Raw genomic sequence first — 27,354 nt, 5'->3', positions numbered from 1 at the left:
TGTTTCATTCTTATCTATTTGGTGCGAATATTTTTCTAACTGTATTAAAGCAGATTGAAATTATAATCAAAAGAATTAAACGAAAATGACATATTTCGAAATTTTAATACTAACAAACTTGATTAATAAACGTAAAAACAGAAATTTAAAAATAATAATAAGGATAAGATAATTGAATTACATGGTATCCGTAATGAAAAAAAAATGTTAAAGGACTGAAAGCTTTTAATTTTGTAATTTGAACATATTTAATTAGCTGGCAATTCTAGTGATAATTTTTTACAAAATTTAATATAAGGATATATCAGAAAATGAACTTAATTTTGAATATTTATGTACATTCTTTAATTAGGAACAAATTCATTTCTTGCTTTGTCAACTGATCTTCAAATTTTGTTCAAAAAATATCATACAAGAAAAAAGAATTAGTGGTGTGAGAAGTCGTGATATAAAAACTGAAGATAAATTCATCAGTTAACTGAAGATGTGACAATAAAAAACCTTATACCTTATACATCTGACACCTTTATAGTTGCTTTAAATTGTGTGACTTGCCATACCTGTACAGAGCTGTCTTTTCCCCCGTGTGTCAAACCATTCTTCCATTTTATTCCCTTTTAACTGTACTTGTATATTTTTTTAATTTCACATTGACCACAATTTTTTGAATAGTCACTATAAATTCGTAATCTTATTATGTAAGGAAGGCGATATTATATTTATATTCTTATTAATTTGGAAATGCTTTAAGACTATAAACAGCTAAACAACATTACGTTGAAATAAAATATAATAAGTAGATTATTTAAAAAAAACTATTAATTTTTAAGAAAAACAATTGGATTTTTAAAAATTATTATAAGTGCACACAATTATATTATTTCATAAAACAGATTATGTTATGAAAACAATAAAAAAATATTAATTGCAGGTAAACATAGAGAACCTAAGTAATAATTTTTACTCGACTAATTATTTTTGAGATGAAAAATTGTAATCACTATCAAGTTTAGAATAAATTAAACAGAGAAGGAAAATAATTTCGGAATGTTTTATGCAATTATGATGTTAATATGTAATTAAAATAATATAATATTTTATTGTTTGGAGGTAAACAAGTAAAAGAACGTAAGTAATAATATTTACATTATTAAGTATTTTATAAAAGATAAAATTAAGTAGCTATTACGGTTTAAATTAGTTCACTGGAAAAGAAAAATAATTTTGTAACATTTTTGCATCATTTGGGAATTATATAGTAATGACTTACTACAAACGAAATTGTAGTTATTTAAATGGATGCTCAGATATAAAAAAATTTAAAAAGTGAGTTTTAACTCCTTTTTATTGATTTGAGAATTTTGATGTATAATTTCCACAAACTCAAATTTTCATTGAATTTGGTTGTAAGTTTGGTTCTATTTTAAAATTGTAATAATTACTTGTTTTATGCTTTTTAAAGAAATAAATCGATAATATATTTTTTTACATACCTTTGCATAAATTTATAAGTCAATGATTATCTACATTCTAAAATTTAGCACAAGATATCCACCACACCAAGGGTAAATTAGAAAGCATTTAATTAACAATTTAAAATTACTTATTTTCAAACACAATTCAGCACGAGATCAGACATATGTTACACTTTCTCTGTCTAATTTTAGCTGTCACATTCGTACGTTTACTCCAAGCTAAGAATGGTATGTCAATCTTCAAAACTCTCAATTGGCCAGGCATTTTTCAAATTTTTTAGCTCGAAATTTGCATGTTTTGAAAAGGAAATTTTTTTTTCTTATTTTGCGAAAAAAATCTTTCTACATTTTATGTAAATATAAATATTTTGAAATAATGCTTAAGTAAATGACAACGAAACAGTTGAAATTAATCTTAGAAAAAATTATTGCGGTTTATATTATTTGAAAATAAAATAAAATTTCGAAAGCGAAATTAAGGCATTTAATTTTGAAATTGGCACTTTTTAGGCACTTTATCCAAATTGCATATTTTACTAACTATCTTAATATCAGATCATTTTGATTAATTCTAATTATTATATATATTTTTAAATGAAAAAAATATCATAAAAAGAATAATTAATTTTTCCTGGTTCTTCATAAAATATAAGATTTAAAAAATGATATTCAATAAGAATTCACGAGAAAACATAATAAAAATGAATATACATAAAAAACTAACTTAATTTAATAATAATAGTTGTTAATGTAATATCTTTCAAAATTAATATATGAAAATTTTTATTAATCCAAAACGATTTTGCAATGAAATATTTGTTGAAATTTGCAAAAGTTGCCACAAATTATTTCACTAAGCGATATTCAAAACAATATATGACACATTTTAAATTATTTAGCAGATGCACAAAGCCCTGGCGAAAAACTTTGAAGTAAATAATCGCATTTTTAATTTTTTAAAAAATTAAACACAAATGTGAGAATTAAAAAAAGGCAACAGACGTGTATTTTATTATTTTATTACAAAATACAGACGTGTATTAGTTTATATCTGAAAACATACATCAGGCTATTTTTTATTTTTAAAAATATTCAAGAAATATAATATGACATAAATATTTTGTAATTCATTAACAGAATCAGAAAGTAAATAGTTAAATAACTCGTAATGTATTTCAGAATAAAAACTGTACAATTGAAATCTATGGACTAATTTACGCTTAAGGAAATTCAGAAAATAAATTATTGCTAACTTTTCATTAAAAAAATTATTTAAAACGCTCTGAAATTAATATAATTGTTTGAAGTTTCATTAATGAGTAAATTAATTTAATTCTTTGGTATACCATAGTTTTTGACAATCGCTAAATGAATATTAAAAAGAAAATCATGAAACAAACTCGCAATAACAAATATATTATACAATCCCTTGTCGCATTTCATGGTAATAAGAAAATTATTTCATATACATTCATAAACGCCATATACTTTGTAATACTATGGATAATATACATAAATATTTAATGATAAGAAATAATTAACTTAGAAAGAAATGAAAGTTGAACCACATAGTAGTATTTCTAAAAATGAGGGATTTACATTACTAGTAAATTTTATGATAATATTAATAACATGTTACGGACGGATCAGAAGCAAGACCAGGAATTAAAAACCAAAAATTAAAAACAAAAATGAAACAGCATCAGTTTGAAAATTACAAATTAAGACTATACCAACAATATTAGTTTAAATGATTTATGAGAAAATAAAGCATTATCTTTTTTTAACACATAACTTTCATGAGATAAAATATCAATAGTTTGAATTAACTATACAATTTAGAATATCATTCACATTGAATTTCGCAAAAAATCTTTACCAGAGAAATACACTGCAATAATGTGAATTCGATTGGATTAAAGCTTGCATTTAGTCATTTATTTTATAATCATTCGTTGCACGGATTGCACTTACAGGTTTATTTTTTTTACTTGAATTTTTGAGAGACTACTTAAACTATATATCACATACTGGGAATTCATTTACAGAAAACATTAATAAAAATATTAATATCCTGGCCCTGGTTAATATTTATCAATCTTTAAACCATTATCAAATTCAAGATCACAAAAGAATACAAAAAAATAGATATTCTGAAGAATGATGTTATATTATATATATTTGTTTAATAATAAGAATTAAATGAGCTTGGGAAATAGATAAATATTGAAACGTAAAAGAATACGAAAAAAATATTTTATTATAAATGTTATGACCAATTAATATGTTAGAATTTTTTTTTCCAGCTAAACCAAAAAAAGGATCAAGAGGTAAGTAATTTTATTTAGAATGCAAAGAAAAAAATTGAAAAATATAAACACGAATAATTTCATTTTAATTAATTAGAAAAAGTTGTACATAAAAACATAACATTTTTTCATTCTGTAGTTTTTAGAAAAATGAATTAGCTAATTGATTCAAAGTGCGTACGAACAAATTATTTGTAATATTTTTACGTTTGCCCGATTGCAAAGTAAACTAAAAACATCATCATTTGTCAAAAAAAAAAAAATCAAATATTTATATAAAAACAATCGTCCACGTTCTTCCGAACTTTAAAGTAAATATAAATTTGCTCACTTGAAATAAACGTTTTCAATAGGCTTTATGTTTGTTATTTTTAGCAGCTAATATTGAGGGAACATATACGTACACGATAAAAGGCATTATAATAACGATATAATTGCATTTTGGATGTTAAATTTTTAATCAATCTTCTATCAAATGCAGTTCTTTATAAATGCAAATATAAACGATTTCAAAAAATTAAAAATATCGAAAGTTTTTATAAAACTTGAATCGAAGAATGATGTCCAAGGTTCCGAGTGATAAAAACTTTAAAAGTTTGCTAGTAAGTAATCCTGCACTGAAAAAAAAATCCTGAAATAATCTTTGAGTTCTGAAATAATAAGCCATGGTATCGTTAAAATTCGATTTTAAGACTTCCCAATAGTAATTATGCTGATTTCGAACAAAGCATTTTAAAAAATTTTAATAACTATATGTCTACCGGTCATCACCCTCATAGACAAATGAGTTTGATTATATAAAAATAAGTATTCATTTTAGATGCCTTTAGTATAATCTCTCTATATATTTATTGTAGTAGTAAATGAGTCTGACGTGATTAAGATCTTAGAAGATATTCTTAAATTTACAATTCAAAAAGCATTTCTATGAAACATGAAACATTAAACCATATTAAGCTTTTTAATGCGTTTTTTATTTATAATGGAACTAGAAAGAGATAAATAGAGATCTTTTATTTTTAGTTATTAAGTTAATTTTATTAATTTTTATTTATTTCATGCGATTACAGAACACAATTCAGACATCTGTAGTCTAGACCCGCAGAATCCCATCAGATGTAATCGCGGAAAGACAAAATTCCACCAGAATGTCAACATGACTCTAATTTCACACGTTTATTTTGAAATAAATGTGTGAAATTAGTAAAATTCATTAAATACCAATCATAAATAAACTATAATAATTAAGTGTTCGTCTTAAAAACACGATTAAAATCGCATATCATCTTAAATCTTTCTCAAGAGGTTATGAGGAATATAAATTTGAAAGCATTGAGAATGCATAAATGTATTTTTAAATAAGTAATAATAATATTTCTTATGTTCAATGACAAAATAATATTAAAAATAATCTTCATGATACAAAAAATTAAAGCCATTCAACCGAAGCCAATTATTACATGCAATCGTAGGCTACTCTCACCTCAGGAAGATCACGTGACAAGATAACGGCAAATAGTTGCCCCGATGAGACAACTTTTTGTTATGATCCCATTGCGGTCACCTGATCCTCCCGAGTTAAGCGGGGTTCCTACGACCTGTGGCCTTACAGACGAGGCACGTGTTTCCCCCTTGAACCTCTCTTGTGGTTTTCTGGGGTGCTTTGGGCATCAAAGAATCCCAGGAAACCACAAGAGAGAAAACAACTGAGGAAAGCGAGCATCGTCTACAGGCGGACAAGTCGTTGGAACATGGTTTCAGGCCTGGCCTTCAATTGCGCCCAATAGCTGGTCTCGAGCGTAAGTGAGTAATAAATAAATGAGAAACGTATATTTATATTTGCAGCAAATCTGCTTTCTTATTAACAAATAATAAATAAAATTTCATATATGTTATGAGATTTATAAAAACGTAATATCTCCCTATGTAAAAACTATCTTCAATATCATATAATATATTTCCATATATTAAACAATGGAGACAAAGGAGAAATGAATTCTAATTAGTTAAAGATTGTATATTAACTAATTACTTTAGTGCAGAAGTGATAGCAATTAAATAGAGGGATTATACACTCTCTGAAAAATTAATTTAAGTACCAGAATTAAATATATCGGATATAAACGTTTCGTTCACTTTTATACAGAAGCAATTCACCATATAATATTTTCGAATACTTTATACGATATTTTTGCTAAAAGATTACACAATTTTTCTTGATAACGTTAACTTTTCTATTAACGTATAATGTTACAAAATCATTCGAAAATGTATTTAAATCTTTATCATCTTAATATTAAAATAATAAAAAATGTAATTGTTATTTCAGACGATTCAGACGGTTTATTGTTGGGAGGTAAGTGTTATTCATTTAACAAAAAACGTACAATTTTTCTCAAAGTGGTTATATTTTTAAAACATAAACAGTTTTTCCAAAAATTTCATTTCCTGTAATTCTTTTGATAAATAAATTGTTATAAAGCCTTAAGTAAACTTCTTTAATGGATTTTCATTCACAAAAATGTTAAAAATATTTGTTAATAAGTGATCAATTTTTTAAATTTAAAATATTATTATTCCTTGGAAAGGTTATAAAACTTTTGTTTACTTCATAATTTTCCACAAGCTCAAACAAGGTTGTAAGGAACTTAATGCACGCCTGTGTAAAAAAATAAAATAAAATAAAAATCACAATTCTTTTTGCTACCATTTCAAATATCAGACTTTGGAAATGTCAATCCATTTCATTCCGATCACATAAGGGTGAATATTTTTCTAAATTTATTAAAAGTGACTGGAAATTAAATCGAAGGGTTTATAGATACATGTCATGTTTTGAAATTTTATTAAGAATAAAATTGTTTACTAAAGATTAAAAAAAATTTAAAAATCATTAATAAGAAAAATGTTATTATATTTAACTTTGTAAATAATTAATATATTGTTGTTGCAGATGATAATTCCGGAGGAAATGAAGGTAAGTAATCAATATAAGAATTTTAATTAAAAATGAAAATATGACATTAATATTGTTTTTGTTACTTCAGCTTTTTATTTAGATATAATGAGACGAAATGCATATTTTTCACCCCATGAAACATCCTAGAAGATTATAAAAATAGAATTTTTTGATAATATTTTAAATACTTAAATAAAAACTGAAAAAACATAATCCTTTATATAATAGAATAATATATAAATATTACGGTATTATGAAATTATTTGAAATTTTGATAAAAACCATGTAATACGAAGCAATGAAATGAGCAAAGAAAACGAAGACTAAAAGGCAATAATGAAAAAATATAAATTCGTTAAAAGATATGTACGATAAATTACGTACTATAGGTAATGAAAAGCAGTTAAAATTTAAGAATAAGGATACGCGAAATCTGATTTTTAATTTTGCTATTTCTCTGCCATTTTAAATATTAATAAATTTCGTTAACGAGTGATAGTTTTCAAACTCTAATGGCCATATATGATTTTTAAATTGGGATATTTCAATTATTAGACATGAAAATCTCTTTAATTTATAATTTTTATAAGTGTTTTTTTTCACATTTTTCCAATATTTTTATCAGCAACTTTAATTTACAGTATTTCGGAAGAATCTTGAATTTAGTTCTTTTTGCTGAAACCTTGTTCCGTTATTTCATTCTTTTGCATTTTTAGAATATTTTTTTTAAATGTTTAATGTCCCATATGTAGCAAATATTATTATATGTAGCAATAATTATTTTCTTACAGAAATTGTGAATTTTTTTAAAGGGTTTTTGTTTTCTGACTTTTTGTAAATTAACTCCAACATCAAAATCTATCATAACTGATATAAATTTTTCATTAACTCTATACAGAAAGAATTCAAAGTACTATATTTTCGAATACAATACTATAATTTTCATATATTTTCGAAAACATTGTGCATTCTTTTATAAGCTTTTCCTTTCTATTAATGTACAATGTTACAAAATCAATCAAATAACTCGTATAATATTTATTATCTTAATATTCAAATAATAAAAGTATGATTGTTATTTCAGACGGGTCAGACTTTCTTTCATTGTTGGACGGTAAGTTTTATTCATTTAGTAAAATCCATAAAAGTTCTGTACTAAACATATGCGATTTTTCTTTTAGGGCATCTCAGCTAATTCTTGTGTTAAATAATCTGTGATGTAGTGTAAAATAAGCTACTATTCATTTGATTTGCATTTATTGAATTGCATTGATTTGCATTTATAGAAATATTAAGAATACATTATTAATATATGATCATTCTTTCATACAAAATATTCTTATTCTTCAAAAAAATAATAAAGCGTCAGTTTATAACATAATTTTTCACATGCTCAAACAATGGGGTAAGGCATTTAACGCCATCTATGTAAAATAAAAAGGTTTTACAATTCCTTATGGTGTCAAGTTTAGGCAGTTTAAATACTAGATAGAGGATTTTTCCAAGCTATTTCAATCCAAATATATTAGAGTGAATATTTTTCTAAATTTATTAAAACTGATTGGAAATTACAATCAAAGGAATTTTATATAAATTACATATTTTGAAATTTCATTACGAACAAAATTTACTAAAGATAAAAAAAAAGTTTAAAAAATTATATACATCAAAAGTGTAAGTAATTTCATAAAAAAAAAAGTATGCAATAATAACAATGGAAAATAATTATTTTCAGGCAAGCCTAAAGAACGTAAGTAATAGTATTTACGCAATTAAATATTTTATGCATGAAAAATTTCTATGGCTATTATGATTTAAATTAATATAACAAAGAAGATTTTTTTTTGTGTGTGAAAAGCTGCATTATATAGGATGCATAGAACAAGATGAATTGTAGATTGTCAGGTGATGTCAAACATAAAACTTTAATTTCGAAATTTTTTTAAAAATATCTTTTATGTAAATATTGATAAAGATGTTAATGAATACTTAAGATTTTTTTAAAAAATATATTCTATTAATTTTAAAATTTTGAAATTCATGTTTTTTAATTTTATAAACATAAATAGATAATAATTTTAAATTTTAAAATCTAGACAAATTTTACTTAAAAGTGAAATATTAGATAAATTGTATTCTTTTCCACGGAATAAAATGCAAAATAAAACTTTCTTAGGTTTTTCAATTAATGGTTTTTTTTACTCTATAAATACGATATTAACCAAATGAAGTAAAAATTAAAATGCTTTCCATTATCTACATTATATTAACTATAATTGAGAATTAAGCCAAAATATATCATATCTTTTCTCAGTTAAATTTTAGAAGTTGGAATTTGGAAAGAGAAATTAATGACTTTATTTTTCCATTGGAACATTTTTTCATCGAATGAACATTTAATGTGAGTTCTATAACTTCCTAAAATATCATTGCACAAAAAAAGATTTTCACATCAAGTTAAAAAATATTTCCAATGATGTAATATTTTAACGAACAAATTAAATTTCTATTTTTTAATAAATTTTTGAAAAATAATTTGACTATATTTTTTTAACGATATATTTCTCACAAAATAGAAATTTTAATCTGCTCGAGCACATAACGCATGCATTGAAAATAATAGTTTTTACTAATGTGTTGCCATCGCATTGACAGAAACTTAAATTAATAAATAAATTATTATTGCAAATTATACATATAAAAGTGTAATTTTCAGCACGTATGAAATGTGATATTTTTTAAAAATAGAAATGAATGTGAGAAAAAGCTTTTGTGACGCTAAAACATTCTATATAATTAATTCTGTTTTATTTAAGTCATGCATAGTTTATTATATAGAGGTTATTCACTTTGATCTCTCAACTCATTTCTTAAAGCTAATAAGAAATGAGACTTTATCATGAAATTTTTTTTTCGTCCCACCCATTTCATGTTTTTTTATACTTCACCGATTTTTTTTATATTTCCCCTTTCTTCGCATACTAAAAATTAAAAATAATAATAAAAAAAAACTTTTTGAATAATTTGGCAACATATCAGTAGATAATTTTAGATAAAGCAACTGAAGTAAACATGTTTTTTAAATCAAATCATCGTATCTTTAATGTACAAATAACTGAAATAAAAGTTTAATTATTTCACTATTTTGATACTGATCTGAAAGACAATAAGTAATGTATATTTATATCTAAATATATTTATAATAAAGCTCAATGTGTGTGTGTGTGTTGGCACTCAACAGGTCAGACTGTTTGACCTACAGCTACCAAATTTGGCACGTATAATATACCTTAGAGGTCGGAAATGTGCATTTTAGAGTGATTTTTGAAAATTTTTAATTACTTAATTAATTAAAAATTAAACGAATTTTCTGCTTTTTCCGCAACAACAAAAAAAAATCGAAAATATTATCACAAAAAACCGATTTTTACATCAAGTGATAGTTCAAAAAATTATCTGTTTTATTATACCAATGTTTTAAACTGCAAATTTGATTCCTTTTTTTAACGTGTGCATGGGAAAAAATTTGCTTTTATCAACGAGTAGTCATTACATTGACAAGAGATGAAATAAAAAAAAGAAGTCAAGTATTACTTCAAACCTAGAAAATTGAAGTGTAATTTTCAACACGTGTCTGTATGAAATGAAATAAATTAGTAACATAATATTTTCTAAAAAATAAATGAAAGAGAAAGATTTCTGTAATATTTTACAATATCTACATTCTTAACTCAATAAACAGCTTTATTCAAGACAAATAGGGTTTAAAATATATCTTTTCAATTCAGGGCCCAACAGCTAATTTCCAAACACTTAATAATAGAAATACATGTGTTAAAATGATCTAAATGAAGTAAATAATTATATTTTATTTAACTTCAGTCAATAAATGTTATATTAAATTACAAATGCTTAAGAATGTATTTTATCTAGATCCTCTGCTCTGTGAATCATAATGGATAAAATATTCTTGAGATGATAATATTTTAAATAAAAAGAGTTGCACTCCAATCACCCAAAACTGACCGAATTATGAATATTTGAAGATCGCTAAACTATAAAAGCGGGCGATTTTAGACCACTCCATTGACATTCTCAATTATAACACCCCAACCAGCGCAGAGGGTTTCTCAAGATTGATTGGCTTAAGATTATGAAAATGTTGACTGTTCTTAACTATTCTATTCAAAACATATTAAATCGATCAGATTTGATAGCGGAAGATTAAAACATTCGGGAACAATATATGACATATATTATCATTATTTAGAACGTGGACAAAGCCCTGGAGAAATATTAGAACGTATATAAATGTATTTAATTTTTTTAAAAACCAAACCCTAATAAGAGAGTTCAAAGTATACAGGTGTATTGCGCATTAAAATGAATATATTAAAGATCATGTATCAAAATAGTTTACATTCTGCATCTTTAAGGAAATTTTATATGAAATGATTCCTTTGCAATCCATGCACAGAATCAGGGCATAAATGATAAAATTTGTCTAGTTAGAACTAAAATTATAGCATTTCATAACGATATGCAATATAAAGGATTTAAATTGAATTCTTAAATGGTTAATTTGAATTCTTTTTCTTATGAACGCAAAATAGTAAAATTGATGTAATTTTCTATTTCACTCCCAACAAGTAAAACTTTAATTATTGCTACACTACACTTTCATTCTTATTTTTTCGAACTATTCTCATAAAAATATTTCGAAATCAATATTTTTTTTTTATTTTTATTCAATTAAAAAAATTACCTTAAGATCAGAATTTAATTCAAGTAAACCCAAAATAGAAGTACATTTAAATATATCAATATAATAGATATTTTAGCAAAAGAAGTCCTGCATTTTATTAAATTGTAATAACTCTAAATTGTCATTCCAAATTTAATAGTGTTAAAACTTAAAATTTATTTGAAAATAATTTCGTAGAAGAAAGTACATAATTAAAATAGCAAAAAAATTATTATTTCTAGCTAAACCTTTGAAAGAACGTAAGTAATAATATTTATAGTATTGTCATTGCAAAAACTTAATAGTGTTAAAATTAACATTTATAAGAAAATTATTCCGTAGAAGAAAATACATGATTAAAATAACATAAGCATATTTTCTGTAGCCAAACCTGTGAAAGAACGTAAATAATAATATTTATAGTATCGTCTTTCAAAATTTAATAGTGTTAAAACTTAAAATTTATTATAAAATCATTTCTGAGAAGAAAATACTCGATTAAAATAACAATGATTTATTATTTGTAGCCAAACCTGTGAAAGAACGTAAGTAATAATATTTATAGTATCTTCTTTCCAAATTTAATAGTGTTAAAAATTAAAATTTATTAGAAAATAATTTCGTAGAAGAAAATACATAATTAAAATAGCAAAAAAATTATTATTTCTAGCTAAACCTTTGAAAGAAATTAAGTAATAATATTTATAGTATTGTCATTGCAAAAATTTAATAGTGTTAAAAATTAACATTTATAAGAAAATTATTCCGTAGAAGAAAATACATGATTAAAATAACATAAAAAAATTATCTGTAGCCAAACCTGTGAAAGAACGTAAATAATAATATTTATAGTATTGCCATTCCAAATTTAATAGTGTTAAAGATTAAAATGTATTAGAAAATAATTTCTTAGAAGTAAATACACGATTCAAATAACAAAGATTTATTATTTCTAGCCAAACCTGAGAAAGAACGTAAGTAATAATATTTATAGTATTGTTATTCTAAATTTAATAGTTTTAAAAATTAACATTTATTAGAAAATAATTTCGTAGACGAAAATACATGATTAAAATAATAAAAATTAATTATTTGTCTCTAAACCTATTAAAGAACTTAAGTAATAATATTTATAGTATTGTCATTATAATTTTAATAGTGTTAAATATTAAAATTTATTTGAAAATAATTTCGTAGAAGAAAATACATAAATAAAATAACAAAAAATTATTATTTCTAGCTAAACCTTTGAAAGAACGTAAGTAATAATATTTATAGTATTGTCATTGCAAAAATTTAATAGTGTTAAAATTAACCTTTATAAGAAAATTATTCTGTAGAAGAAAATACATGTTTAAAATAACAAAAACATATTTTCTGTGGCCAAACCTGTGAAAGAACGTAAATAATAATATTTATAGTATTGTCATTCTAAATTTAATAGTGTTAAAGATTAAAATGTATTAGAAAATAATTTCTTAGAAGTAAATACACGATTCAAATAACAAAGATTTATCATTTCTAGCCAAACCTGAGAAAGAACGTAAGTAATAATATTTATAGTATTGTCATTCCAAATTTAATAGTTTTAAAAATTAACATTTATTAGAAAATAATTTCGTATACGAAAATACATGATTAAAATAATAAAAATTAATTATTTGTAGCTAAACCTATTAAAGAACTTAATTAATAATATTTATAGTATTTTCATTATAATTTTAATAGTATTAAAACTTAAAATATATTAGAAAATAATTTCGTAGAAGAAAATACATAATTAAAATAACAAAAAATTATTGTTTCTAGCTAAACCTTTGAAAGAACGTAAGTAATAATATTTATGGTATTGTCATTGCAAAAATTTAATAGTGTTAAAAATTAACATTTATAAGAAAATTATTCCTTAGAAGTAAATACATGATTAAAATAACAGAAAAATATTATCTGCAGCCAAACTTGTGAAAGAACGTAAATAATATTATTTATAGTATTGTCATTCCAAATTTAATAGTGTTAAAAATTAAAATGTATTAAAAAATAATTTCTTAGAAGAAAATACACGATTAAAATAACAAAGATTTATTATTTGTAGCCAAACCTGTGAAAGAACGTAAGTAATAATATTCATAGTCTTGTCATTTCAAATTTAATAGTGTTAAAAACTAAAATTTATTAGAAAATAATTTCGTAGAAGAAAATACATGATTAAAATAACAAAAATTTATTATCCGTAGCCAAACCTGAGAAAGAACGTAAGTAACAATATTTATAGTATTAAATATTTTAAAACTTAAAAAAAATTCATGGCTAGTATGGTTTAAATTAATTAACCACACAAGAAAAAAAATATTAATTTTTTACATGATCTACAGATTATTTAGAATTGACCTGTTATTTTTGAATTATAAAAGCAGAAATAAAATTTTAGCTACTCAGAAGAATAAAATAACATAAATTTGTGAAAAAATGGCCAATAATAATTATATTCCGAAATATCTAATAATATTTCATGATAATACGAAAATAATTTCATTTAACGACATATACTTTGTAATAGTATCATCAATATACACAAACATTTAATAGTAAGAAATAATTAACTTAGAAAGAAATTAGTGTTGAACCATTTAACACTATTTCTAATAATGTTCAATATATCTTCCTAGTAAATATTATGATGAAACTAATATTATTTAACAGGTGGACCAGAATTTAATGAATCAAATTTAGAATAAAAAGAAACATTAGTTTGAAAATAGAAAATTAAGACAAGGACAAATACTATTGATTTGAAAAAAAATATAAGAAAATAAAGTACCATTTTTTTTCAAATCCATAACTTTTATGAAAAGAAATGTGATGAAAATAGTTTTAATTAACTAAACATTTCATTGCATCATTCGTATTGAATTTGCTGGCAAGAGATTTTTCTGAAACATATGTTGCAGTAATCTGATTTTAATTTCAATAAATCTTGCATTTTTTTTTATTTAGATGCATTTGTTGGATAGATTCCAATTATAAGTTTAATTTTATTTTTAAAGTTTTTTTTGGGAAATATCCTTAATTACAAAAATTAAAATTCATTTAGAGATAACATTAATAAAATTATTAATTTCCTGGCGCTTGTTAAGATTTAAACTTATAAGAATAAGAAAAAAAAATAATTTGCTGTAAATTTTACTAGCGAATAATATGCTCATTTTTTTTTTATCAGATAAGCCAAAAAAAGTCCCAGGAGGTAAGTAGTTATATTTAGAATAATAAAAAATATTAAAACGAAAAAAAAAAAAAATGAAATGTACTACCGCAAATTTCAAGTTATCTTGTGAGAACATTATTGTTTATTAAGTTACTATTTGTCTTAATTAATTTAAGTCATTTACCAGTTTAAACCGGTTTGAAACAGTCACGGGACTTCTCTCTATCAGTCTATGTCCCTCTCTCTCTGTATATATATATATCGAGAGAGAGAGAGAGAGAGGGAGAGAGAGAGAGAGATAATGATAATTTCTGTAAACTTTCATTTTCAATTTTTCTACCTGGCAAACAATGCTTTGGAGCTCGACCGGTTTTCTAAATATCGACGCATGCGTAATCTCAGTCTCGTGATTGTTCCAAACAGGTTAAAACTGGTTAATGACTTAATTGAGACAATTCGTAAGTATTCAGAGAATGTATAATTTAAAAATCAAGTTGTAACTTTAGTTATTGATAAATCGGCAAATGTGACAACATTCTGCATTATTTTCTAATAACTTTATTTTAATTAGTTGAAATTATCCCTGAACCAACAATCTTTATCGATTAAACAAACAATGTTTTGACTTATTTGGTTTATTTTTTAAAAAACGTTGCGCGAGTTAGGCAATAACATTGTGATTTCCAAAGGAAATATTACAACAGCAGACGATAGATAATTCAAAAGCTATACAGTGAAAACCAACTCCAAAATAAAATTACTTTAGCAGACGACAGATAATGGATACTGTGAATACTGTGAAAGCCGACTCCAAAATAATAAAAAAATGGATAATCACCAATTTTTTGCCTACATATTTTGAGGCTTCAACAATTAGTTGCCTTCAAATCGCTTCAAAAACCTCAAGCCTAAACAACATCATGTTCTCACAAGATAAAAATCAGTAATCTCAAAAATATAGACACGAATATTGTTATTTTAATTAATTTTGCAGGCTGTTGTACATAAAAAACAATTTTTTTTCGTTCCTCAGCTTTAGAAAAAAATAATTTTCATATATTTAATTAATGGATTTCATGTCTATAAAAATTATTTCTAATAAGTTTAATATTAAGTTAAATACTATTATGTTCGTACAATTGCAAAAAAAAAGCAAGACGAAATAACTAAATACATTTGAAAAATTTAAATGTTATCTATTTTCCATGAATTAGAAAATATACATTTTTAAACATGTAATATACAGCTGAAGACTTTCAAAATGAAATCAAGAATTCAATGCAAAACGATTCATTCTCGTTCTTCTGAATTTTAAATTAAATACAAATTTCCTCGTTCTAAAATAAAGGTTTTCCATACATTTTATAATTGTTATTTGATGACAGTGTCTAATATTTGGTGAGCTTGTATGAATGGGGAAAATATATATTACTGAATTACCGATATGCATATTTGTATTAATTACTGTGAAACGTATGATGAATGAACAATAGTTTGTATGTTTTTTGGGGTAAGGAACAAAGTTATGTGAACATAGTAATGTATCAAATTTAATTAATGTATCAAATATATGGATTTATGCTGAAAACTAAAACGAAATATCATGAATATTATTTTTGATACGCATGCAGAAAAAGGAAATTTCTCAAACAGCTTTGCATAATAATAACGAGCAATATTAATGTAATAAATGGATCTATGGCTGTTAAATTTTTATATCTTTCTATTACCATATGCAGCGTTCCACAAATGGAAAAATATACGCCATTTCGAAATATAAAAATAATGAATGTTTAAATGAAATTGTAAACGAAAAGTTATGTCCGAGATTTACAGTGATGAAAACTAAAATAATCATTCTTTGGGGTAGTAATTAAGGAGTAGCATCTGCAAAACCTGTTTTAAGACGTGGATAAGCTGAGATTTCGAGCTTAGTTAATTTTATTAAAAAATTAATTCTATATATTAAAAACATCAATAGGCTATAGAGATAACAATTATTATTAGTAAATAATTTTATTATTAACTAATTATTTCGTTACAGAAATGAGCAATAAATTAGATGGATTCTACACTTTTTAAAAAATAATTGTGATATCAAAATTTCCCATTAACATTTATATAGAAAGAATTTGCAGCAAAATATTTTCGAATACATTTATCCTAATACTCTATTTTTGTGAAAAGTTTACGATTTTTTTTTGATAATCTTAACCATTTTATCACTATTTGATGTTACACCATCATTTGCATATCTTATCTTTATCTTCTTTATATTCAAATAATAAAAATGTAATTGATATTTTAGGTGGGGGAGGCCTCCTTTCCTTGTTAGGAGGTAAGTGTTATTCATTTAATAAAATCCATACGATTTATTTCATAATGTGAATAATTTTTTAACTAAACATAAGCAGTTTCTATTGATATGTATTTTTGGAAACAATTTTGATAAATTTACTGTGATATAGGGTAAAATAAACTGTTCTCTGAAACTCATAGATTTGCAGTTACAGAAATATTAAGAATACATTGTTAATAAGTAATCAATCTCTTTTCATACTAAATATAATCATTCCGCGAAAAGGAATAAAACGTTAATGTATAAAAAAAAATTCCACATCCTTAAGAAAAGAGGTTAAGACTCTTAAGTCCATCAATGCAAAATTTTACACAATTCCTTATGTTATCAAGATTAAGCATTTTAAATAACAAACAGTAGAATTTTCAGTCTATTTTATTCCGAACACATGGTGAGAATATTTTTCTAAATTTGTTAAAACCGATTGAAAATTATAATGAAATGCTTTATTGATAAGTGAAATATTAAAATTTTTTATTAGTTTTAATATTTGCTAGAATATATTTTTAATCGAATTTACTATGTTTTATCACAGGTCAAAACAACATCGTTCGGGTCCATTTAATTAAACTTTTATTATTGTTGTTTTCAACTTTATAATACTTTTCCTAATTCTTTTCGTAAGTGTATCGAGAAATTATTAAATATTTATTTTTCTGAAATGAAAAAATAAAATTTGAATTTCTCTTTGATCAAGAATCTTTTTGCTGGATAAACAAAAACATACCTTTTAAAAAGAGAAATTTTAAGTTAGAATTTTCATATTTTCCAAAAATCATAATTTCGTTACATCGTAAGTTAAAATATATATATATATATATATATATATATATATAAATATTTCATAATATAGTAATAAATTTTTTCATAAGAGTTTATCATAAAAATAATGAAAAACAATTATTTTTAGATATAACTGGAAAAGAAAGTAAGTAATAATGTTTGCAAAACTATGTATTTGAAATTCTATCATGTATTTTAAAAGTGAAAAAAATGAAGTGACTACTACAAGTTAAATAATTAATCAATGAAGAAAAATTGCTTAGATGTTTTTTTTTTGCATTATATGTGCAACATATAACATTTATTATCTACAAAAATATACTTAAAATTGTGGCTTATCAGAAGAATGGCTGATATAAACCAGTGATTTTTAGAATTTAAAAGAGTCGGAAAACTAGTTAAAAGTATTAACGAATAATAAAATATATATTTTTATTGACTTAAGAACTTGTTTTTATTTCAGTAAATCCAAATATTAAATTATTACATAAAGGCTAAAAGGTAGGCCTAAATGTAAAGCCTTATTTTGTTTAAAATTGTAACAATTGTTTCTTGTATTCTTTGGCAATCTAAACTTGAATTCGAACTTTTTTTTTTTTTTTTTGCTTATCTATATTTGTATTTGCTACTGAAATCATATGCGTTTTCTAAAACTTAGGATAAGATATCTCCCATATGAAGGATAAACTAAAAAGCTCCTTATTAAAACTTTTTATTATTTATGCGAGAAAACAAATCGGCATGACACTAAAATATCTCCTAATTTTTTTTATTTTTTTTTTGTTAAATATTAACAATCACATTTTCACTTTTGAACAAAAATAAGGATGGTATTTTAATAAGTTTGTCAACTGTCTTATTCGGCCAGTTACTTTTTGAATTATTAATCCCCCACTACATGTTTCCTTTGTAAAAAGGGCAAATTATAGAAGATTAGAGTTCAGAGTTTTTTGGAATTTGCGAAAAAGAATGTCATATTATTATTTAGGTTACAAAATGAAACAATACAAAAGCTCATAAAAATAAATATTATCGTTTTTCGCAAAGAAAACTTGGGAAAGGAAAGTAACGCATTTAATTTTATAAATTGGATGCATTAAACTAGCAAGATATTGTAATGGTAAATTATATCAAAGTTGATTTAAAGATATGTGAGAAAAATGTACTTAATTTTGAATATTTATATACATTTTAAATAAGCAATAAAATCCATCCTTATTTTGTAAACTTATTTTCAAATTTTGCACAAAGAAATATCACCAAAAATAAAAATTAGAAGGGTGCGAATCGGTCATATAAAAATTGTTAAAAAATTCCTTAGATAATCGAAGGATGTTAAAAACATGACATAATTGCATCATAATTTGAAATTTTTTGGGGTATAATTTTTGCTAAACATCATTACTTTAAATAGAGTACTGAAAATATAATAAATTGTTTATATTCCAATATAATCAATTTTGAACCAACCAAATGAATTTTTAAAAGCATAAAAAGTGGCTATAATTAAAAATTTCATAAAACAGAATATGTAATAATAACAATGAAAATTAATTATTTGCAGATGAACCAAAAGAAGGTAAGACAACTAATTATTTTAGATATAAAATATTGCAATAACTATTTTGGTTTAAATTGATATAATTGAGAAAAAATTATTTTAAAAAAGTTTGAATTATCTAACGTACTTAAAATTTGAAGAATTCCAGATTATAAGGTAGATTAAAGAACTCTGATTGTGAAATTTTTAAAAAACATCGCTTATCTAGGTAAATATGTTAATGAATATATAAGGATTTTACAAAATCTCTCTTAATTAATTGAGAATCTTGAAATTCCTATTTTCAGTTTAAGAATATATATATATATATATATATATATATATATATATATATAATAAAGCTCAATGTGTGTGTGTGTTGGCGCTCTACAGGCCAGACCGTTTGACATACAGCTACCAAATTTGGTACATGTATACCTTGGAGGTTAGGAATGTGCACCTGGGGTTTTTTTTTTCGAATTTTTAATTAGAATTTTAATTATTAATTGAAAACTAACTTTCCCGCCAAAAAAATCTTCCATTTTCCCCACCGCCAACTTTTCCGCCAAAAAAATCTTCCATTTTCCCCACCGCCAAACGAGAAAGGCTTCAGTTTTTTTTTCTCATAACAGTAATGAGGCTAGGGTTAAAATTTTTCGGCGGATTATTTCAATCGATTCTGTTTATTTTCTTAATGTTTGATGCATTTAAAATTAAACATTGTTAATGAATCGATCTTTCAGATTCATTCTGAAGTACTTTTGAATTAAAATAAAACAGAATAAAGGAAATTAAAAATTTCTAATCCGCATAGCGTTACACCAACTGGCGTAGAAAAAATCACGTATTTGCGTTACGTAACCGGCGATGAAAATTCACGCATGCGCATTCTGTTCTGATTGTTGCCATGACAACCGTTATCAATGGATGATTTAAATTATTTTTGGGTTAGTTGCATGCTTTTGTAAGTAAATTGTATTTATGTTAGTTATATATTTTTTGTATATGCTTATAGTTTTAAGTTCATCGTTTTTTAAGTAGTTTTTTTAAAACCTGTTTTCAACCATTTATTTTAAACGATTCGTTTTATTTTCTTATTGTTTGACGCATTTAAATTTAAACATCGTTAATTAATCGATCTGCTCATAATGAATCTAAGAAAATTTTGTTGACCAACTCTTGAGATATTACATAAATTAAAAAAGATATTCTTTAGTGCCCATAAAGTTTAAACGCTGAGTGACTCTATTTTCAGTAATCAGATTATAAAAAAAATGCTTTGCTTCAGTAAAAAATATTATTATATTAATTGAAGATTAATTCTTTCCACTTTAATTTAAAGCATAAATTCTACGGGATATAACAGAAAATGAGAGAGATACATATTACGTTATGACTGAAGGCCTTTATAATATTATGAATGAATTATATGATAATCAAAATTTGAAGTTTTATAATATTTTGATGAAGAAGCTATTAAAGTAGAAATTGCATAAAATATTTAATTATTAAAATGTTAACGAACATTAAGATTGGCGAACCGGCTGGTCGCCAAAGGCGGCTAGTATATATATATATATATATATATATATATATATATATATATATATATATATATATATATATATATATATATATATATATATATATATATATATATATATATATATATATATATATATATATATATATATATATATATATATATATATATATATATATATAGATAAGTGCTAGTTTTTTAGGTGTTTTTTTTTATTTATGACATTTAAAATTTAACTAAATTTAGTACTATGTAACGCTTTTCAAAGTTCATTGATTGTAGATTATTATTTTTTTAACACTTAAATACATTTATTTGATATATTTTTATTCATAAATTTTATATAAATTTTTATAATTTTTTAAACATGTATTTTTTTTACTAAATACCCTTTAATTTTCAATTTTATTAAAAATAACCTTTCTTTTTTGTCCATATCCAAAGCAGCATCTTTAATTAATTTCAGAATCTGCTAGAATTTATTTTGCTGAAATATCAAGCTAGAAAGCTTCGTTCTAATTCAATTTAGAACGTTCTTATAGATGTTGAAACCGAATTGTTTTCGTAAAATTAAAGAAAGATTTATTTTTAAAGATTAATTTTAAAGATTAATTTTTTTCAGTTAATAAAAGCAAATACATTATGATCGAAAAACAATGTTGTAGCAAACATTAATAAAGATATTTGAAATAATATTATTATATAATAACTAGTTTAAATATCACGTGTTCTCAATTTTTAAAAATTCTTTGTATTGGTAATCAAATTTTAACTGAGTAAAAGTAAAATCTATTGGAAAACAATTTTTGAAATGATATATGAATTAAAATAATGAAAGATTTATTTATTTTCAGATAAACAGGGAAAAAAACCACGTAAGTTATAATTTTTACAAAACTAAGAATATTGAAAATGAAAAATTTAAGTAATTAATATTATTTAGAATTAATTAATGACATAAAATTTGTTAAAGTTTTTTTTAACATTATATAGGGAACTAAGAGCACTATCTAGTTATTTCATTAGTTAGAAAATCAAATTCAAAATTTCAGATTATTAGAACGTGAAATATAAAGCCCTGAATTTGGGAATAAAAATATGACTTTTATCGTTAATGATATAATGAATTAATAAAACCGCTTTTATTAATTAGAGAATTCTCAATGTGATGTTTCTATTTTTTAAAAAAATATAAATGCTTACTTCGTTTTTAATATTTAGTTTCATTTTTTCTAAAATTGTAATACTTGATTTTCTCTTTTTTTTAAGATATAAAATACTAATCTAAATGTTTTCATTGATCCATATTTAGAATTATTAATGAGCTATTATTTGTTTTCGATAATAATTCTAAATATGGAGGAGTATATATAAGTATAGGATAAGTTATCTACTACATTTACAGTAAACTAAAATGCAACTTATTAACAATTTTAAATTCTCTTTATATTAGCACAATTCAGCAAAAGTTCAAAATATACTTTATATTTACTTTGTCGAAATCTAAGAATCACATTTCCTTTTTTCATCCGCATTCTGAAGAATATGTTATTATTATATCGTTATTATTACCTTTATGCTACTATTATATTTTATGTATATTTATATTATTATTATTCATATAAAATTTAATATATTTATATAAAAATATCTTTTAAAGTAAACGGAAATTTAGTTATTTAAGATTATTTTTTAAAAAACCATTTTCGTAAGATCCTTTATAAACACTATTTCTGGATAGCTCCTAATAGTATAGCAGCATAAACGAATGAGTAAAAATAACTTTAAAGTTCAATTATTTACATCGAGCAATGATACGTTAAATTTATCGTATACATAGAATTATATTGAAAAAAAATAAATTAAATTTCTTTTTTGATATTCATTTAATATAAACGAGAATTTCACAAAGTGCTTTTATGATAATAACGAGAATTTTAAGAGTAATTTTTTCTTCTATGGATGATATCTTTCTTGCCGAATGCCACTTTCCATTAATACAAAAATGCACAATTTCACAATATGCAAATAAAAAAATATTTTTATTAAGGTTTAAGCACAGATTTAAGTCTGTGGTTTCTGAAAATGACTCCTATAAGAGTTTGTATTTTAATTAGTAATCTGCTAGAGACTGTAGAATAATGCAGTTTAGGAATCTTCGGCAGTGGATATGTGAACTTTAAAACAAAATGTTTTTAAAAATATGGTGTGAGTTTCTTTTGACACTGTATCATTTTTAATGACAAATGAATTTTATTATAACAGAATAAATCATCATTATTAAATGTCTTCAGCCAAAATAATATTAATATATCATATTACAGTAATAAATAACGAATGTTTTATATAAAATTTAGATGAAATTATTCAATTTACAATTAAAACATTTGTAACAAAATTATCGTATATTATAATTTAATTTTAATAATTAAAATACAAAAATCATTTTGACATATGATTTATAATGGAATATCAGCTTAATAATTCTTGCAAAGCTTTACTAGATTCTTAACATTTGAAATGAACTGCATTTTTAATTGGTTTTCTTTAATGTTGAGAATATAATTTTTGTCCGAAAAGTCATTTATCGCTATCAATTAAAGGCTTTCCTATTCTAAAATATTGACAATTTCCAAATTATTAACAACATCTGGGAATGAAAACCAAGTAATAAAAATAATGTATTTGGTTATACCAATGGATTATTAAAATTTATAAAATAAATGTTCTTTTTTTTACAGCAAAGATTCAGAAATTATTCATAAAATTCCATATATGTTATCAGTTTTTTAAAACAACAATAATGACTTCATTAGGAAAAACTATCAATAATATTGTAAAGCATATTTCCATGTACAAATATCAATAAGCAGCGGAAACAAAAATTGTATTTAGATCGTGCAATAATTCCAGTGGTTTCTAATGACATTATCCTTAACTTTTAATAACGGGAGAAGAAAAATTATACAGAAACGATATTTTATAAAATTTCGATAACAGAAAGATAAGTTATTAAATGTGAAAAAAAGGAAATGAAAAATTAATGATTCACATGCTTACACATTAATTGAAAGAATTCAGAAACATCTTCATAAAAAAAACATTTTACAGTTCTTTATGTTATTAAGGTAACATATTTGAAATGCCAGAAATTTGAAATAATTCCCGACCAATTTCATTCTGATCTTTTTGATATAAATATGTTCTAAATGTATTAAAAGAGATTCAAAATTATAATCAAAATGTTATACAGACAACATATTTTGAAATTTATATAAAAGCAGGATTGGTTACTAACCGTAAAAAATCCTATTAAAACTTCATAAAAATAATATAAATTCAATAAAATATTTGCGTAATTAATATGAATAAATACATTGTTATTACAGGTCATGGTTTTGGAGGCTTAGGAGGTAAGTGTTCATTATCACGAAATACATATATTAATTAAGAATGAAAAGATGGGTTCAATGTTCCTTTTTATTTTTCATTATTTACTCGACATTTCGGAAAGAAAAAATATTGAGTGTTTTCCCATTAACGCTTACAGAAATGAATAAAATATAAATCAATTGGTGTGAAACATTTATAATTGCTTTAGAAAAAGCTTCAAAATAGATTCAAAGAAGTATACAAAAAAAATAGAATTCAAGAAAAATTTTGTCAATAATTGGATTATGAATCAAGCATTAAACTACGGAATTGAAACTGAATAATAAGAAAATAATTTCATTTACCAATACGTGTAATTAATGTGGAAATGCATAACGGTCTGTACATGAGTCTGTACATACATGCAATGTATTTAAAAACATTTAATGCTATAAGTACTCATTTTTTTCTGTTTCTTTTAATTTTCGGAACGGAAATATAATTTTTCTCACTCTAATACCTTCCGGGAAAAAATAAATCGACAGTAAGAATCAAATCAGTATTTCTACTTATTAATTGTTTTGTTATTAACTTATTATTTCGATGAAGAAATGGTCACAGCTAGTCAAAAGGATGTTATTTCTTTAATTTTTGTAAAATTTATTAAAATATAAGAATCTAAAAGTATTGATATAATATACTCTTTAACTTTCACATCGAAAGAATACGCAGGATACGGAATTTTTTCGAACTGAATATACAATATTCTTCCACAATCTTAATATCAAAGTTTGATGTTACAAAAATCTCACCATGTTATTTAATCGTCTTAATGAATAAATACTAATAATGAAATTGATCTTTCAGGCGGCTTCGCAGATCTTCTTAAATTGCTAGAAGGTAAGTTTTTTCGTCAATAACAAACAACACCATTCCTTCCATAAAAGTGATAAAGTTATATTTTTCATAATTCTTCCACAAGTAATAATTATAAAGGTGATTGGTCAGTAAATGTTTTTTTTTGATAAATATTTATCAAAATCCTTTTTATAAATATTTATCAAAATCCTTTTTATAAATATTTATCAAAATCCTTTTTATAAATATTTATCAAAATCCTTTTTATAAATATTTATCAAAATCCTTTTTATAAATATTTATCAAAATCCTTTTTATAAATATTTATCAAAATCTTTTTAATAAATATTTTGACAAATATTTATCAAAATCCTTTTGATAAATACTTTGTATAAATATTTGCAAAAAATATTGAATAAATATTTGATAAATGTTTACAAATTTTGTTATTATTTACATAAATTTTTAAAATTAAATTATACAAAACTTTTAAATTAATTAATGATATTTTAAATTGAAAGCCAAATATTCTTTTGACGTTATAAAAATGATAAAGAAGCATTAGTATACCATCAGTATACATAAGGATCCGCATGTTTACACATAGGTAGAAAGGACTTAAAAACATTTTTATTTAAGAAACATTGCCAAATTCTTTAATTTATTAATGCAAAGCATTAAAAATACCTAAAATTTGAAAATATTCCCATGAAAATATAATTCCGAATTCTTTGGAGTGAATACTTTTCTAAAACTGTTAAAGTAGATTGAAAATCATAATCGAAAAAATTATACTGAAGTTATCTATTTTGTAATTTCAATAAAATTGTACTGGTTAAAAAAATTTTTTTAAATGTAAATTAAAATTTAATACGAAGTAAAATGAAATTAAAAAGTTAATAAGAAATATAATTAGATAATAAGTATAAGAATAAATAATAATACGAAGAAAAAAATTGAATAAACGATATTCTTGATTAATAAGAGGAAATGTATTATTATTACAGGTGGTGGTTCTAAAGAATCAGGAGGTAAGTACTAATAATCAGAAAAAAAAATTTATTTTAGAATAAAGATATGAAAAAAAATTCTTTATTTTTTTCATTTCTTTATTTTATTTAAATTTTAGAAAAGAAATATACATACTAGAATGTATTTGACATTAAAACTTATAGAAAATAAATAAAATATAAATCCATTGGTGTGAAACAATTAACACAGTTTTACAGCAGACTGTAAATTAGAATATAAAGAATTATACAAAAGTGATATTTTTCGAAATTTTGATAAAATTTGAATAAGGTACTAAGCCCCAGAAGCCGAAATTAAAACTTAATGATAAGAAAAAAATAACTTCATCAGATATATGCGTATTTAATTCGCGGAAATGCATAAATATTTGCAGATGGATTTGGGATAGGATGTAAATAATCCCATTTATGAAGAGAAAAATATGTTAAAAATAAGATATATTATTATTAATAATAATTATATGTTAATATTTCTAAAATGAAGATCGCAATTTTAGAACTTTCAGAAGCGACAGATTTAGAATTTGTTTCAGGATATAGATATTATTCAACAAATTCGTAAAAAAAATTATTATTGTAAAAAAATTTGCAATATAAAGTTGACTGAAATGAAATTAAAAAAAAGAAACTATTGATTTTTTTTATTGAATTTTTTTCAATGTTTTGCACCCGAAATTTTTTTTCAATGTTTTGTACCCGAAAAGAAATTAGTTTTCAGATAACTGTATTAGTTTTGCAAAGTTCGTGTAAAGCTTAAATGAAATTTCTACCACTTCCTTAAAAATATCGATTTCTTAATTCAAGAATTTTAGTTCAATTATTTCAAATTAAAAACTTAAATATTTCCACATTTCTAGTTTAAATATTTATTGATGGTTTCTTTAAAATTATAACTTATAAATATGCACAGTAAACCAATTTTGTTAAAAATGGTGTATTTGCTGGTTCGCAACGAATTTTAATTTAAATTATTTTATGATAAATCTTCAAGACATCTGCAAAAGAGAAATATTTCTTCTTCAAAACAGTAATTGTTATATTTCAGCATTTTCTGATTTGAAGGTTCTTTAAAATTTTCTATGCTTATTAGATTCGATTTTTTTTATTAGGATTTAATTTCTGATATTCCGTCGTAAAAATTTCAAAAATATCGATATGTCGAAAAATTTAATTAAA

The 27,354-nt window shown here is 23.2% G+C and overlaps 1 protein-coding gene across 1 annotated transcript in view; it reads left to right on the top strand.

Moving 5' to 3' along the window:
* Positions 1-27,354, top strand: part of LOC129987695 (collagen alpha-2(V) chain-like) — a 170,000-nt gene that overhangs the window by 112,304 nt on the left and 30,342 nt on the right. Inside the window, exons 68-89 of the mRNA XM_056095646.1 lie at positions 1,111-1,128; positions 3,782-3,805; positions 6,114-6,140; positions 6,738-6,761; positions 7,828-7,857; positions 8,479-8,493; positions 11,730-11,747; positions 12,015-12,032; positions 12,444-12,461; positions 12,728-12,745; positions 13,013-13,030; positions 13,297-13,314; positions 13,583-13,600; positions 13,725-13,742; positions 14,708-14,731; positions 17,001-17,030; positions 17,962-17,979; positions 19,399-19,413; positions 21,772-21,792; positions 24,307-24,330; positions 25,157-25,189; positions 26,155-26,178. Coding sequence (XP_055951621.1) covers positions 1,111-1,128; positions 3,782-3,805; positions 6,114-6,140; positions 6,738-6,761; positions 7,828-7,857; positions 8,479-8,493; positions 11,730-11,747; positions 12,015-12,032; positions 12,444-12,461; positions 12,728-12,745; positions 13,013-13,030; positions 13,297-13,314; positions 13,583-13,600; positions 13,725-13,742; positions 14,708-14,731; positions 17,001-17,030; positions 17,962-17,979; positions 19,399-19,413; positions 21,772-21,792; positions 24,307-24,330; positions 25,157-25,189; positions 26,155-26,178 — 471 coding nt within the window. The remainder of the gene's footprint in view (positions 1-1,110; positions 1,129-3,781; positions 3,806-6,113; positions 6,141-6,737; positions 6,762-7,827; positions 7,858-8,478; positions 8,494-11,729; positions 11,748-12,014; positions 12,033-12,443; positions 12,462-12,727; positions 12,746-13,012; positions 13,031-13,296; positions 13,315-13,582; positions 13,601-13,724; positions 13,743-14,707; positions 14,732-17,000; positions 17,031-17,961; positions 17,980-19,398; positions 19,414-21,771; positions 21,793-24,306; positions 24,331-25,156; positions 25,190-26,154; positions 26,179-27,354) is intronic.

Source organism: Argiope bruennichi, chromosome 10, assembly GCF_947563725.1.
Source record: "Argiope bruennichi chromosome 10, qqArgBrue1.1, whole genome shotgun sequence".
Lineage (NCBI taxonomy): Eukaryota > Metazoa > Arthropoda > Arachnida > Araneae > Araneidae > Argiope > Argiope bruennichi.
Note: the sequence above shows the minus strand (reverse complement) of the source record. Positions and strands in the feature narration are given on the sequence as shown.